The sequence below is a fragment of the Phyllobates terribilis genome, unplaced genomic scaffold, assembly GCF_046119375.1.
Source record: "Phyllobates terribilis strain yellow unplaced genomic scaffold, ASM4611937v1 Scaffold_5__5_contigs__length_657084704, whole genome shotgun sequence".
NCBI classification, from domain to species: Eukaryota; Metazoa; Chordata; class Amphibia; order Anura; family Dendrobatidae; genus Phyllobates; species Phyllobates terribilis.
This window is the reverse complement of record NW_027362765.1, coordinates 611624909-611641994: the sequence shown is the minus strand read 5'-3', so window position 1 is coordinate 611641994 and position 17086 is coordinate 611624909. Positions and strand designations below refer to the sequence as shown.

The 17086-nt window shown below is 42.9% G+C and overlaps 1 protein-coding gene across 1 annotated transcript in view; it reads left to right on the top strand.

The window, feature by feature from the left end:
• Positions 1-17086, top strand: part of CHUK (component of inhibitor of nuclear factor kappa B kinase complex) — an 85987-nt gene that overhangs the window by 28969 nt on the left and 39932 nt on the right. The window contains exons 7-11 of the mRNA XM_073686081.1: positions 966-1090; positions 3266-3373; positions 11123-11258; positions 11348-11542; positions 16157-16259. Coding sequence (XP_073542182.1) covers positions 966-1090; positions 3266-3373; positions 11123-11258; positions 11348-11542; positions 16157-16259 — 667 coding nt within the window. The remainder of the gene's footprint in view (positions 1-965; positions 1091-3265; positions 3374-11122; positions 11259-11347; positions 11543-16156; positions 16260-17086) is intronic.

Sequence of the window (17086 nt, the reverse complement as noted above, 5' to 3'; positions counted from 1 at the left end):
GTTTCATTAGTTTTACCATCAGAGTTTGGGCAGAGTTTCATTAGTTTTACCATCAGAGTTTGGGCAGAGTTTCATCAGTTTTTACCATCAGAGTTTGGGCAGAGTTTCATTAGTTTTTACCATCAGAGTTTGGGCAGAGTTTCATCAGTTTTTACCATCAGAGTTTGGGCAGAGTTTCATCAATTTTTACCATCAGAGTTTGGGCAGAGTTTCATTAGTTTTTACCATCAGAGTTTGGGCAGAGTTTCATTAGTTTTTACCATCAGAGTTTGGGCAGAGTTTCATTAGTTTTTACCATCAGAGTTTGGGCAGAGTTTCATCAATTTTTAGCATCAGAGTTTGGGCAGTTTCATCAGTTTTTACCATCAGAGTTTGGGCAGAGTTTCATCAGTTTTTACCATCAGAGTTTGGTCAGAGTTTCATCCGTTTTTCTTCAATTTTAAAAAGAAAAAAAATTATGGAGAATTCTCCAACTGTTACTATCAAACAGTCTGTGAAAAACAAGACAGCCCATGGATGGCATCTGAATGTTGTCCCATTGTTTTTCACAGACTCCTAGACCTGCGTTGGCGAGTTTGATCTAAGATCAAGATCAGACATGTCTCCACAATTTTGTGCGGACTACTCAGTCTTCAAAAATCCACACACATATGAGAAGCCCCATAGACTATTAATGGGTATGAGTTTTATCCATGAAAACCACAGATAGAACCGGTACGAGAAGAACAGATGTTTTTGTAAAATGCTGTAGAAAAAATAAACAGTTTGGCTGGATACATGGAAACAAGGCCTAAGGAGACCTGGCACAGACGTTTATGTTCACTAATTGCAAAATTGTTGAAAAGTCACATTGTTGTTTGATGTGCTTTTTTTTGAAACGGAGGCTAAGATGCTAAGATTTTGTATAGGAAAAATGCAAACAAAATGGAATAGTTACCGATCTCTATTCTTTCCTTTCACTGAAGGCTCCAGAGCTTTTTGAGAACAAGCCTTACACTGCGACAGTTGATTACTGGAGCTTTGGTACCATGGTTTTTGAATGCATCGCTGGCTTCAGACCATTCCTACATAACATGCAGCCTTTTACTTGGTGAGTAACTGCTGTGTTACACTTTCCGATCCTTGGGTAATATGTATAGTTCTTATTATTATTTATAATTATTATTATATCGCCATTTATTCCATGGTGCTCTACATCTGAAAAAGGGGGTATACATAGCAAAAACACTTACAATAATCTTAACAAAATGAGTCAGCGACTGGTACAGGAGGAGCGAGGACCCTGCCCGTGAGGGCTCACAATCTACAAGTTCTATTTATTTTAACATTGTATGTTTGTTTCATTATTTAAAGGGCTTGTCAATCCACTGGACCCTTTTCAAATGTTAATATGTTACAAATTAAAAAAGACCGCAGTCATGTTAGCGCTGTGTTTCTTGCCGCTCGTGACTTTATGGTGTTACATGAGCACTGCAGTCTATCATGGGTTGCAGCCTTCACAGTTTCACCTGATACAGCTGAAACTAGGGCAGCACAGCAGCCTTGCAATGCTGGGGGTCCTGGATGCAAATCCCACCAAAGACAACATCTGCAAGGAGTTTGTATGTTCTCTCCGTATTTGTGTGGGTTTCCTCCTCCCACACTCCAAAGATATACTAATAGGGAATGGAGATTGTGAGCCCCAATGGGGACAGTGCCGATAATGTCTGTAAAGCGCTGTGGAATTAATGGTGCTATATAAGTGAGAAAAATGAATAAATACAGCTGTCACGTGAGCACTGAAAGGCTCATTTTACAAAGGGGGAGACAAAGCGTGTACATTTCTTGAACAGGGCAAGTGCTGGAGGTATATGTTTTTTTTTTTTGTCTTCTATATTTGGGAGCATATTCACATATAAGAAATTATCCAAAAGTGCACAACCTCTTTAAAGAAAACCTTTGAGCAGGATTTAGCAATATAAAGTAAAGGCATAGTCATAATGGCGCTGTTCTACTAATTAAATTGATAACTGTGGTTCTTTTATTCATGATTTTAAGTTTTCGTCTAGTGATATTTCCGTGCACAGGGACTGGACTTGGTGGGGGGTCATCTCCTCCTGCTCTGGCCCCTCCAACTGTCTCCGGTGTTTCAATGATGCGTCAATGATTCTTCAGTGTAATGCCTCCTGTTCGAAACTTCAATGGCTGCACATGCGCTGTCTATTTTTACTACCGCTCATCTGGTCTTCAATAAAATGGTGCTGGAGACTGAGATCTCGGCCTAAAGTGAGCCTGTCACCATGAAAATTGCAGTTCAATCTGCAGGCAGCTTGTTATAGATTACTCACTCAGAAGATTAATATGTGGTTTTATGAGAAAATACTTCACTATAACCTGTAATTTAATTATTTACACCCCTGCTCTTTCTGGGACTTTCGGGATCAGGAGAGCAGAGAGCAGCCGTCACACATCATACTGGTATCTCTTCCTGCATGTAAAATAATCTCTGGAGGCAGAGTTATCTTCCAGGCAGCATCCTCCCCATAACCTGGAAGACATCATTTATATAAAGTGATAAAAGATGATTTCACAACAACAAGACATCTGATATGAGACATACAGGGATCACTCTCCTCAGCGGTCTATAACTTGTATGCCCATATTAATAGTTTAGATAGGTCAAATGTAGTGACAGATTCCCTTTAAAGTAAGGGTGAGTCACAAATATTTCTGTGGCTTCTTTGGGCAGTTTTGTTACAAAGCATGTTCCTCATACCTTTATTTTCAATTTATTCCCCTTGTAACTTTGATCTTTTATTCTGTTTCTTGGAATGTACACATGATTCTTCGAACAATAGTTCATAAATGAATGCATTGCTGCACAGCATTGTCTGAGCTGGAGAAACCTTTGGGCTTCCAAGACTTGGATCTTCATTGTTCCGTATAGACAAATACTTGTTTCTGTAGGGAGGAGTAAGAAGATATCTTTCTATGTGGCACATTTTGTAATGTATTGTTAAAGAGAGTGACCACTACTTTCTTATTGATGGCCTATCCATAGGCACCTCCACCAGTCCAACTGGACTGTGTTCCAACTTCTGGCCAGTGACAATAACAGCTGATCTGCACTGGGTGCCAGGTGTTGCACCATCACTGATCAGATATTGATGGCCTATCCTAAAGATAGGCCTTCAATAGAAAAGTAGTGGCCAGCCTCTTTAAGGACAAATTGGAGAATGTCTTGTTCTCCACTATCTCATCTATTTAATTGATTCATATTTTGAAGGCATGAGAAGATCAAGAAGAAAGACCCTAAACACATTTATGCTTTCGAAGAGATGTTGGGGGAAATTAGATTCAGCACACACTTGCCACAGCCCAACAATTTGTGCAGGTATGTTATTAGACTAAAAATATTGTTACATTTCGCAAATAAGTTATTAAATTAAAGCCTTTTTAATGGTGAATTGACCTTTCAAATTTTTCATGTTGAACTGGACCCAGGATGTAATAGTGGTTGCAGAGCTAAATGTTGTTGTTTTTTTTTGTTTTTTTTTCCCCTGTTACAGAGATATTAGCAGTGTGGCCACTAATGAGTTAACTTTTGTTAAGACCAAGGGGAATTTATCAGACAGTTTTCACTGGGGTACTTCTGCTTTCAGTATGATTCTGACCAATCATAAGTCGGCCACAACACTCAAAGGAAAGAACGCCACCGGGTACTGGACATCCGCCCCTTATTGATTTGATTAAGGGGCGAATGTGCAGTACCTGGCCGCGGCCACTATTTGTTGACTGAGCAGCTGCGTAACTGAGCACTTTGGCTGCTGCCAGCACCGTGAACAGCTGGTCGGCTAGGGTGTTGCACCCCCACCAATCAGACATTGATGACCTATCCTGCGGGCAACTAAAGGTGGGTGCTGTGTCCCCCAATGAAGACTATGGAGAAACAAATTTTACAACAAGTACAAAAAAAATCTTAATTTCCTAAAGGTTTCCCTGGGGTGGGAAAATAAATAATATACTCTTACCACCAAATTCTCCATTCTTGCTCAGGCCGAAGCCTGAGCAACAGCCGCCTGCAAAATCTTTCTGCCAAGACTTGAAGCTGCAGAAGCAAAGGTGTGGATCTGTAAAACTTGAAAAAGGTATGTACAGATGACAAAGTAGCTGCTTGGTCAGGAGTTTCAAAACCAGTGCCTGGTGGCAAACTGCACAAGAAACCCCCACCGCCCGAGTAGAGTGTGCCTTAAGCCTAAAAGGAGGTGCCCTGACCTTGGCTGTATAATCCTAAATGATGGCTGTCCTATTCCAATGAGCAATTGTTGTCTTAGACGTGGCCAGGCCCCTGAAAGGACCAACTGGTATGACCAACAAGGAATCAAACTGTCTAAATGGAGCGGTGGCTGATAAGTAGCACAGTATGGCCCTGACAGCATCTAATTTGTGCAAAGCCTTCTCAATCGAGTGAGAAGGCAAAGGGCAAAAGCAAGGCAAGGCAATGTCTTCATTATGGTGGAAAGCCAAAACAACCTTGGGGAGGAAGGAAGGAGCATTTCTCAACAGTACCTTATTCTGGTGCAGAATGAGGAAAGGAGCTCGACAAGAGAGAGCAGAAAACTCTGATACTCTCCTAATAGAGCTGATAGCTATAAGGAAAGCTACTTTATAGACAAGATTCACAGAAATCTCTCTGAGAGGCTCAAATGGTGGAGACTGAAGAAGCCGCCAAGACTAGATTAACCCCATAACACCCAATGACGGGGATAACCCGTCATGGCCAGATGCTAGTAAGCGCACCAGGACCAGTTATCCCCATCATGCATTTAAACTTTCATTGTGTGTAAACACGCAATGACAGTTTTGTGCCGACAGCTGTCACAGACAGCTGATCGGCACGGGAAGCAGGGACCTATACCGTCGGTCCCCGCAGCCAGACCGCTACGATCAGTCAGTCAATCTGACTGACCGATCTCAGCATGATCGCGCTGGAGATGCTGTAATATCAATACCTCCTGCCCGATCAGTGCCTCAGGTCAGTGTTGCCAGTGGCTGAGCTAAGGCACTAAACATCCAGGGGCGGTGTCATCACTGTCCCTGGCTGTTAACTCCCTGAATACTTCGATCAAGCGTGATCACAGCGTTCAGGAGGCAGGCAGAGGGACGGGAGAGCCCTCTGCCTTCAGATCGGCGCCCCCGCAATGTAATCGCGGGGCCCGATCATTGCCATGGTGACCAGGGGTCATAATGACAACCCCCGGGTCACCAAGCTATGGAAAGCTGCTGAGACCATGCTGACTGCATGGTCTCAGGAGCTTTCATTTTAGGTATAATGCACTGCAATCTAGTGCATTGCAATGCATTATACCTTTGATCAAAGGGAAAAAAGTGAAAGTCCCATAAAGTAAAAAATGGTAAAAAAAAAATATATATGTGTGTGTGTGTGTGTATATATATATATATGTGTGTATGTATGTATGTATATATATATATATATATCTCTTAATAATAATAAAAATATTACACTAATAAATATGCATTTTTATGTAAAAAAATAAATAAATAAAAAAAGTACACCTATTTGGTATCGCCGCGTCCGGAACGACCCGACCTATAAAAGTGTCACACTAGTTAACCCCTTCAGTGAACTCTGTAAAAAAACAAAACAAAAAAAAAACGAAGTAAACGATGCTTTATCATCATACCGCTGGAAAAAAGTGAAGTAAAACGCGATAAAAAAACGAATATAAATAAAATTGGTACCGCTGAAAATGTCATCTTGTCCCACAAAAAGCAAGCTGCCATACAGCACCATCAGCCGAAAAATAAAAAAGTTATAGCTCTCAGAATAAAGCATGCAAAAAAAAAAAAATTTTCTATAAAAGTTTTTATTGTGTAAAAGCGCCAAAACATAAAAAAAACTCTATAAATGTAGTATCGCTGTAATCACACCAACCTGAAGAATAAAGCTGCCTTATCAATTTTATGGCAGAACGGCATAAAAAAAAAAATTCCTGAATTGCCGGTTTTTGTTCATTCTCCCTCCCCAAAAATTGGAATAGAAAGCGATCAAAAAATTTCATGTGCCCGAAACTCGTCCCGCAAAAAAAAGCCCTTACATGACTGTCCCGGAGGAAGATTCCCTGTAATGAGGCAGATGGAGACACTGTGGACGCTGTCTGACCTGTGATCCAGCAGTGTCCGTCTTTTTAGGCGTGCATAAAAGTGCGGTTGGCTGCAGTTTTGTGCATTTCTGAAAAGGACAACGCTGAACAGAGTCCAGAGTAACTCTGTTGCCTCATTATAGTGAATGGATTCCCTGGGAGATGTCACCTGAATCACATCACTCAGAGATATAGATGGAAACCCCAAAGCAATTGCTCAGCCAGCGTAGGGCACCGGATAAATGTGATCCCAAATGTTATGTAAAATGTTCCCAATAAAAGCTTCACCTCAATCCACAAAAAAAAAACACTCAGGTCCATCATCTGTCAATGCAAATATAGGGGGCTTCCACGTTAATGGTAGCACAAAGGCTCTGGAAAAGCGAAATAGCTCCTCGCCCCCAAAAGAAATTCAGCAAATTCTGCATTCTGAAATTCTAATACTCCCTCCCCCCCCACACCCCGCTCTTCTGAGCTCCAATGTGTGCCTAAACCACATTTAGCATCGACATGTTTGGCAGTGGTATAATTTCCAAAATGGGGTCACTTGAGGGGAGGATTCTGCTCTTCTAGCATTTAGAGTCTCTGTATTTGGAGTCCGCAAACAATTCTAGGAAAATTTGCGCTCCAGGAGGCAAATAGCGCTCTGTCCCTCTCGAGTGTTGCCGTGTGGCTAAGCATTACTGTACTGCCACATATGAGGTATTGCCACATTCAGCAGAAATTGTGGGACAAATTTTGGTGCCAGTTTTATCCATTATCCCCATTTGATCTGGGGCTAAAACAAACTTTTTTTGCGGTGAAAATGTAATTTTTTTCTTCACTGCCCAATGGTATAAAATTCTGTGATGTTAATATGATCACTGCACCCATAGATGAGTTCATTGAGAGGTGTAGTTTGTAAAATGGGGTCACTTATGGGGAATGATGCTGTTAGGCACCTCAGGGGATCTCCTAGTGGGTCATGGCACCCTCAAGCCATAACAGTAAAATCTGCACTTAAAAAGTCTCCTCACCTTGACATTCTTAACATGTCACTCTCTGCAAAGAGAAAAGTTACCCCTTAGATACCGGTCTGATGCCTCTCACCCAGCCAAACCAGAACTCACACTTTGCACTGATGAGGAGCAGTACCCCAAAACACAGTTTTTGCAAATTGAGTTTCTGGTTCTGGCTTTTATCCTAAGTAATGTGACAAGGCTCGTTAAAGGGTCAATATTGACTTTTAGGATTGCTACTTTCTATAGGTGGCACTAGAGTTCTAGTTCTCTTCCTCTCTGAAGAGATAATTTGCATATTTCCCAGAGGAGCATTGCGGCTTAAAAAGTCTGCTCACCTTGACATGCTTAATATGTCACTCTCCGCAAGGAGAAACGTTACCCCTTAGATACCCTGATTGTACGTGTGACGATACAGTCTATAATGTTAAGAAGCCAGACGTTTATATTTGGTAAGTAAAGAGACATACACTATTATCTTTGTGTATTTATGTGCCTGGTTAATTAGGACAGACCAGTATATGTATAACCCTGATTGTTATCTCCTCTTGGGTTTAGAAACATTGTGTGCTAAAATGCTAAGTACATATTGTACTAAAAGTCAGCTGAATGTTGGTTTAAAGAGCCCACTGTATACCAACTATGTAAATTGATTAGCTCAAATAATGAGATCTGAGTGCTGCCTTTTCCCCTAACCTGTGACTGATAACCTTACGCAGATGTAAATATAAACATGGATATCTGTAGTGCTGCAAGCAGAATCAAGGAGCATCAGAAAGACTATACAAGGAGAATGAGAGACATCCTTCAGCACAGTAGATGGATTGCATGCTGTCTCCATCCAAAGAGACACAGATTTGGATTCTACATGAATGGTTCCAGCCTAAGGGTATCTGCCCCGACTGGAAAGATACAGATCTGCTCCATTAACCATCAGAGAGCCCATGGATTCATTTGGGGAGACCAGGTTGGGACAATGAAGTCACCTGGCCCAATGGATATTTTGTTTGGGGTTGCCAGGAGGGACCCACCGGTCGTCTGGAACTCATGGAGACATTCGGAGAAGCTGCATTGGGACCCGCTGGTCATCTGGCCCCATGGAAACTCTCAGAGAGGCCAGGTTGGGACCCTCGAGTCTCCTGGCCTTGTACATTGATGAACTGCTAGCTTCCTAAGCTTGCCACTACCTTCTATCTGTGGGGGTCAGCCAGAAACGGGGGGGGGGGGGGGGGGGGGCGACTGGTCGAGGTAGTTGGCCCTGGAAGTCCCAAAGTCGCATCTATTCTATCTCAGGCGGGCGGAGCGGAAGGGTGAGACTGTGTAATGTTGTATCATCTTGGGTATTTGCTGGGACTGTTCTATCTGTTTGTTGTCCGCTTTGTGGTTCAATAAAGTATTGCCACGCTGTTTTATCCTCACCCTGGGTTGTCTGAGTACTGTTACGCCCACAGAGGACCCCGGGTCTTGACAATGCGTAACCCTTGTCACACTATCTGCATTCATTGCTGTGAGCTTCATGTATGTTTTAAAGAATTTGAGTCCTATATGCTTTTAAAACAATATAAATAAAAGTGAACTTTTAAGGGCATATTGAGAGAACTAAATGACAACCCTGACTCCAGCCCTGGCTGCACGAAGGTGAGCAGTACAGGCAGAGAAAAGGACATTGGAGAAATTCCAGAAGACTCGCATCAGCAAAAGTAGGCCTTCAAAGTGCGGTGCTAGATGCACAGCGAGGAGGGCTTAAGTGCCCTAACCATGGTTTGGATAACTGATTCTGACAAAACCGCTGCCCTCCCAATTGCCACTTCAATAGCCATGCCGTTAAATTGAGCGACTTTAAATTCTGTTGGAAGAACGGACGATGAGTCAGAGATCTGGACGTTGATGAAGAGTCTACGGGACATCTGACAAAAGGTTGATCACGTCCGCTTGCCAGGCCCTCCGAGGACAATCTGGTGCGATAAGGATAACTGGTATCCCCTCTGCCTTGACCTTCTTGAAGAGTCTGAGCAGAGGAGGTAGAGGTGGAATGGAGGCAGGAATAGGTAAGGCAGGGAGAACTGGGACCAAGTAATTGCCAATGAGTCGCTCGCGACTGCCTGAGGATCCTGAGAACTTGCTACTAATCTTGTTATTTTTTGGTGTAGTCTGGATGCCGACAGATTGACATCTGTTGTGCTCTACTAACGACAAATGTCTTTGAACACCCCTGGGTGAAAAGCCCATTCTCGTGCCGCTACTTGCTGGTGGCTCAAGAAGTCCACTCCGCGTATATGAACTGCTGAGTCTAGAGGAACTTTGTCCTCTGCCCATCACAGTATCTCTGCCACCTCTGACATGGCGGATAGATTCCACGACCCTCCTTGGCTGTTGATATAGGCCACTGCCTTGGCGTTGCCTGACTGGATCGTGATGGGCAATCCCAGCACCAGGTGCTGCCAATGTAGAAAAGCCATGCGGAGGGCTTTGAGCTTCAACACATTGATTAGGAGGAGTCTTTCCTAACTGTTCCAGGATCTGTGAACCGACAAGTGGCGGAAAATGCCCCCCCACTCGATAACGCTGGCATCCTTGGTGAGAACCTGCCACTTCATGGGGCGTAAGAGGCGACCCCAGATAAATAGGAGCGACGTCAACCACCACGTGAGAGACTGGAGACCTTAAATGAAATTGTGCAAACAGGAAATCAAATTTATTAACCAATGGAGGCCTGGATTTGGAGTCACCCCCAAAATTAAAGTGGAAAAACACACTACAGGCTGATCCAACTTTGATGTAATGTCCTTAAAACAAATCAAAATGAGGCTCAGTATTGTGTGTGGCCTCCACGAGCCTCTATGACCTCCCTACAATGCCTGGGCATGCTCCTGATGAGGTTCCGGATGGTCTCCTGTGGGATCGCCTCCAAGACCTGGACTAAAGCATCCGCCAACTCCTGGACAGTCTGTGGTTCCATTGATGATTTTTGTTGTCAGCACATTCAACTTTGTACAGAACAAAGTATTCAATGAGAATATTTCATTCATTCAGATCTAGGATGTGTTATTTGAGTGTTCCCCTTATTTTTTTGAGCAGTGTGTATGTATGTATGTGTGTGTGTGTGTGTGTATATATATATATATATATATATATATATAATATAATATATTCGGACTATAAGACGCATCCCCCACTTTCCTCCAAAATTTTGGAGGAAAAAAGTGCTTCTTATAGTCTGAAAAATACGCTATAATCTCACTGTTAAGCACTTTTTAAAAAAATCTAACATCTGGAAATAACGGACATATTTGGTATCCCTTAAATCCATAAAATAGGTAGTAAAAATGTAATGCTGAGGCAGTTTCAACATGTCGTGATTTTTATTTGCACATTTTCTTAAAGGGGTTTTCCAATACTAGGACAACCCCTTCTTGAACTAAATGTCCGGCCCTGATAAGATGAAAAAACGTATATTCACTTCCCATGAAAGCGCCTTTCCAGCGGTGTCTGCACTCGCGGTCCTGGAGCCCTGGTACAGTGGAATGACACGTGATGCCCGGTGCCCAATCAGCGCTGGCATCACTGTCTCCACCTTCGAATAAATTGAAGCGGATTTCCAGGCTGCTGCTGATCCCAGACTTCCTCTTCATGGTCATTTCGACAGGAGGCGGGGACAGTGACGCCAGCGCTGATTGGGCACCTGGCATCACATGTCATTCCACCGCATTATTTTATGAATAAACTTTTGGTAATTTTCTCTATAAATGTGAAGAATACCAGTGCTGCATGAAAGAAACCCTTGTGGCAAACCAATAAAACTCTATAAATATTAAAAAGAAAATTGTGTGCAGACAAGGAATTGGTACAGATTGAGAGAACAGATGTATGTAAGCCACTATTTGCTTAGAGAGAGAAATACAACATGGAAAACGTTTGGGAACATAATGCTACAAACATGAAGATACATGTGTTTTGTTTTTTCACCCTTCATTTCTTTAGCATCATGGTAGATCAGCTGGAGACTTGGCTACAATTAGTTCTAAACTGGGATCCTCAGCAGAGAGGTGGCGGTATGGATAACGACACTGGCAGGCCACACTGCTTTCTGTTAATGGACCATATTCTGAATCTAAAGGTATGGCCTTGGTTATATATTCATTCTTTTATCGTGTGTTAGAAGAGTGTATTGGATAATCATTGCTCATTCATTTTACTTCATTGAAGATTGTCCACATTTTGAACATGACATCTGCAAAGATTTTGTCCTTCCTCCTGCCACCAGATGAAAGTCTGCACTCCCTGCAGTCTCGCATTGAGAAAGAGACTGGAATAACAACATGCAACCAAGAATTGTTGCTTGAGATGGGAATATCTCTTGATCCCAGGAAGCCTGCTTCCCAATGTGTAATCGATGGAGTGGTAAGAAGGAATTGTCATGTTTGCATCATTCATACTTTTGAAAGCAATATTTTTTGATCGTCTTCGCAATCAGCATGTTTTGTTTGATGAACCACATTACATTTCTATCCAAAGGTCTGCCACCTTATTTCTGGGTTCACCTATGACTTCATAAAAGGCATTTGTGCCGTGTTCATATTCTTCTTTACCCTACGTATGTCTGATTGTGCTGTCTCGTAAAATAACACAGGACACTTTTCAGTATCCATTTCTTATCTGTGTACCTGAAGCACAGTAACCATGCTTATAGACTGCCACCATTTAGCCACTGCCCCAACACAGGTTACATGTTTCCTGCAAACACTCAGCTAATCATTTCTCTGGCGTGCTTCACTGGAGGACACAGAAATGATGGGTAATATGCTGCCACATAGAGGCTGATACTAAGAATACATCTTACAAAAAAAGTCGGCTTTTCCCCTGCAGCCTACAGCTGGACATGTTGGAAGCAAACTCTGGTCTGAGTTTCAAGTCTGTTTTTACCTAGAATTTTTTCCTGCATCAACTTTCTCCTTTATGTTGGGTAACAGAGTGAGATGGGCCACCCTGATTCAACCCACTAAGCAATGGAGAGTACAACCTGTACTGGTCAGTGTATATTTTCTCTTGTCGGTATGACAAGAATATTGTACCTTGACGCAGTCGGTGATCAGGTGCCCAGGATGAATTTCCTTTGCCTTTTAACTCCTGCCTGCCAGACTCCCTGAGCGCGACGTGTTGCAACGAGCAGATGAGTGATTCAGGACCACAAGATCAAGTTTCTTCAAAACCGTTAAGTACTGTATGTCCCTTGCTTTGAAAGAAGAAAGCAAGTTCCGGCACTCACGTGTAGCAAATCAACTCATTTATTCCACATACACTACCATTCAAAAGTTTGGGGTCACTCAGACAATTTTGTGTTTTCCAGCTAGAATAGTCATTTACCACATTAACAGTGTTTAGAGTGTATTTCTGTTTCATTTAATGTTAGTTTCATTGAAAAGAAATCTGCTTTTCTTTCAGAAATAATGAAATTTTCTAAATGACTCCAAACTTTTGAACGGTAGTGTATAGGTTAGCATAACCTAATTGTGGAATAAATGAGTTGATTTGCTACACGTGAGTGCCAGGACCTGCTTTATTCTTTGGAATACTATCCACCACAACACAAGTACGGAGTGCCGACTATACTTTGCTATACTGTCCCTTGCTTTGGTCCTTCGAAGTGCTGGCCCTGTCTACAGCTGCTACTGCGACTTCTTTCTCGCAGATTTGTGGTGTTTTCTCAGCTATCCAGCGCCTTGTCCAGTCATTTTTTTTCTTTGTCCCTCTCCTTCTATTGTGCACATCTCTGCGTCTCCTAGGCATTCCTTCCCGCTGGTTGCGGCTGTCTACGGGCCCTCACGGCTTGGCGACCACATATCTTACTTTCTGGTCGAAAAGGTGTAGCCCACAATGCCCCTGGGTCCTTAGTCCTCAACTTCATTTTGGTGTAGCAGGTCACACCCCCCTTTCCCATCAGGCTGGTTTGCAACTCTCCGTCCGGGTAGAATCTACTCCTTCCGCTCCCTCTTTCTGTTTTCCCTAGGCACCACCATCTTGGGGTGTCTTTCTAGGGACGATGTTCAAGATGAGCCTTTGCCAACAGCACTACTTCCATGCCTCATCTCCACCGCCGGCTGCACCGCACAGCTTTAGGGCTGCACTTCCACGTAAGCCTAATATCTTTTGGGGGCATCAAGCCACCGGCATCTCCGCAGTTTCCATTCCGCCTATCCAGGGTCACCGACTATCGTGGCCTATCCACAGGTACCAGCCATTGCGGCCTCGCCATGCAGGCAGCCGTCCAGCCTCACTATGCTGCATCTCACGACTTCACCACATGTTGCAGCACCACCACTGGCCACCTGCAGGTGTGCAAAGTCACTCTCCAGGACCAGATAGGCTGTTTATCTGCTGGACGACTGACACTTGCAGTGCCTCAGTAGCCCATAACGTTCGAAGCTAGTAGAGATGGTACTCGCCAGCCTGCTCTGTTTAACGTCATGTAAGCGCAAGTTTCCATGGGCTAATCTGTGGCAATTTACACTGCTGGCAATCCCTCAGATGACCTTGCCACCCAGATGCTACTTTGACTACTTCTCAGAGTGAGTCGGACCCACCAGTGGAGACCCCACAGTCGGGCGAATCAAGCAGATGACCCTGCAACCAGCTAAGTTAGATCCCTCAGTAGTAGGCGGTATTTTTGGTGAACAACAAGTCTCTGACCTCGTCCTAGGTGAGTCAGACCTATGCCGGCCACGAGCTGGCGTTCCTAGGAGTATCGCAATGACAGGCATAGTGGTCTTCTGCAGACCTCTGGTTGTCATGACAACTCATTGACGCCCTGCGATTATGTGACAGGTGCTGATGGGTGGGAATTGTGACGTGCTTTTGGCCGGTAGCGTTTAAATCCCGCTGTCAGTTATTGAAAGCAGGATTTAACTGGTTAACAGCCGTGGGTGGGGCACCACTCCACCCATGCATGTGAGTCACTTCATCAAGTGCAGGAAAAGATGTGGGCTCAGACATGTGCCTCAAAGGTCATGAAGGGGTTGAAGGTTATTTCCACCTTCAATTTCTATAGAGTTTGTAAACACTGTTTTGAAGATGGCCAGGATCACTGGATCGCGCTGTTACCTAATAATCCAAGTTAGACATCAGCGGTGGTCGGTCTTCTAGGCAATGAGCTTTAAACAAACGAAAAGCAAACTGTTAATTTTCAAGAATGGCTGCAAGTCTTGATCTCTCAATTGGAAAACTGTTTTTGTGGCTGGGCTTCAAAGGAGACCGTGATTTATGCTATGTACAGCAATGCTGGGTATTGCTGTATATAGCAAATGCAATCCGATGATCTTAGCTTCAAGTCTCCTAAGGGCTCTAACAAGAGCAGTGAGAAGTAAAGGACAAAATTGTTTTAAACGAATGTGAAAAAAAAACATAAGTTCAAATCACCCGTTCAAAATATAAAAATAATTAACCTGATCGGTAAACACCATGAATGAAAAATTTAAAGAACTCCAAAATTATGTTTTTGTGGTCCCTGCAATACCACAAAAAATGCTGTAACCAGCGTCAAAACATCACATCTATCCCAAAATGATGTCAATAAACGTCGTCTCACCCAGCAAATCATAAGCAAGTCACACCGCACTGCTCCATCGGCCGAAAAATGAAAACATAACAGGTCTCCGAAAATGGCGACACAACCCCAAAATTTTTTTTGTTGCAAACTTCTGATTTTTTTTTTTCCACCACTAAAATAAAAAAAAAAACTGGACATGTTTGGTATCGCCATAATCGTATTGATGAGCAGAATCCTATTGTGAGGTCATTTTTACCCCAAAATGTACACCGTAAAAACAATTCCTTAAACCATGTCAGAATTGCAGGTTTTTTTCACAATATCTCCCCACTTGGAATTTTGTAGTTGTTTTCCAGTACACTATGTGGTAAAATAAAGGGGGTCATTCAAAAGTACAACTCATCTTGCAAAAAACAAGCCTTCATAAGTCTGTGGACAGAAAAATAAAGAGTTATGGCTCTTGAAAGAAGTGGAGGAAAAATCCGAAAACTGAATTTGACCATGTTGTGAAGGGGTTAAGTTTTGTTTTTGGGTCACCATTCCCATTATATTATCTTATCCCAGTTGATCCTCCTGCTTTTAGACAAACTGGTAACTTAGTGCCTGTAAGAGGGGTATAGCCTGTGTACTAGGGGCTAACATTTTGGCTTAGTGGTGGCAGCCTATAACTACTGCCTTCTGTGTGCCTCAATGTAAAGAACTTTTGCTGCTGAGTAAGGGTATGTGCACACGTTAAGTATTTGCTGCATACATTTTTGCGTAAAAAGCTTCTCTCTTGGCAGGAAAAACGCTACAGAAAAATCGTGCAATTTTGATGCTTTTTTTTCCCATTCATTAAAATGGTTGGAAAACCCTGAAAGAATTGACATGCTGCAGATCTGAAAATGCTTCAAACCTGCAAGAAAAAATAAGCAGCACGTGCCTGAGAATTCAGGAATCTCATTCACTTTGCCGGGACAGTAAAATGCTGTGGTTTTTTTATCAGGAAAAACGTGGCAAAAAATGCAACGTGTGAACACCACCCTAACTGTTAATCATCCTGGTTAATTAATTTGGGTACACAAATGTAACCTACTTCATCTGTTTTTAGTGTCTTTTATATCTTTCTTTGCCTCCTATACTGTAGCTGGTTGTTGTAGCTCCACTACAGTCAGCCCCCTAGGGTTGTACCCTCCTGTGGGGATGTTGCTGGGACACTCACTGAATGGCAGAATGGCGGCTTGCCGTGCACATACCCGTGTTGCGATGATTGGTATCACAGCTCGCCTCTGCTCACCATTCTGTTACAGAACTAGTCACAGCCACACTTTGTTTCAGCCCATTCTTCCTTGAGCCTAATTCTAGTCCATTCATAGTCGCATAAAAGGGTGGTAGTGGCAGCTCTCTAGGTGGTATTATTCTGGCTCTGTCATCTGTACAAATAATCAGAAGTTAATGAGAACCATTGTTTCTGTTTTTCTTTCTGTACATAGCGAGGGTGGGACAGCTATATGGTATATTTGTTTGACAAAAGTAAAACTGCGTATGAAGGCCCCTTTCAGCCGAGGCACCTATCGGAGTGTGTGAATTTTATTGGTAAGTCTAGTCCTGTACGAAGTCTTTCTGGCATTTTTTTAACATTTAAAAAGGACCTTTGATTTCTTGGGAACATTTTATGATATAATAAAATCTGACATACCGCGGCTTCTGTAGCATAGCTTTGTGTCTGTGTTTTTTGTATTTGTACGTCGGCGCTGCCCTTGCCCAGCGGCTCTTGTACTGGCCTGGCGATCTTTTCAGTATTTCAGCTAAGACCTGATGGTCTGTGCCACCTGATGGTCTGTGCCACCTGATGGTCTGTGCCACCTGATGGTCTGTGCCACCTGATGGTCTGTGCCACCTGATGGTCTCTGCCACCCGCTTCTCTCCACATTGTCATTCCCAAATTTCTCCTTGCATTTACTCTCAGCTCTGCTATAAGTCCCATGATGCATCGCACAGTATTAGGGGGTCGCCTGAGCCAGTACCATTTCTGCTGATTATCTTTACCTCTGTATCCTTATACAGTGGTGGCCAAAAGTATTCGCACCCCTGCAATTCTGTCAGATAATACTCAGTTTCTTCCTGAAAATGATTGCAATCACAAATTCTTTGGTATTATTATCTTCATTTAATTTGTCTTCAATGAAAAAACACAAAAAGAATTGTCCTAAAGCCAAATTGGATATAATTCCACACCAAACCTAAAAAAGGGGGTGGACAAAAGTATTGGCACTGTTTGAAAAATCATGTGATGCTTCTCTAATTCGTGTAATTAACAGCACCTGTAACTTACCTGTGGCACCTAACAGGTGTTGGCAATAACTAAATCACACTTGCAGCCAGTTAACATGGATTAAAGTTGACTCAACCTCTGTCCTGTG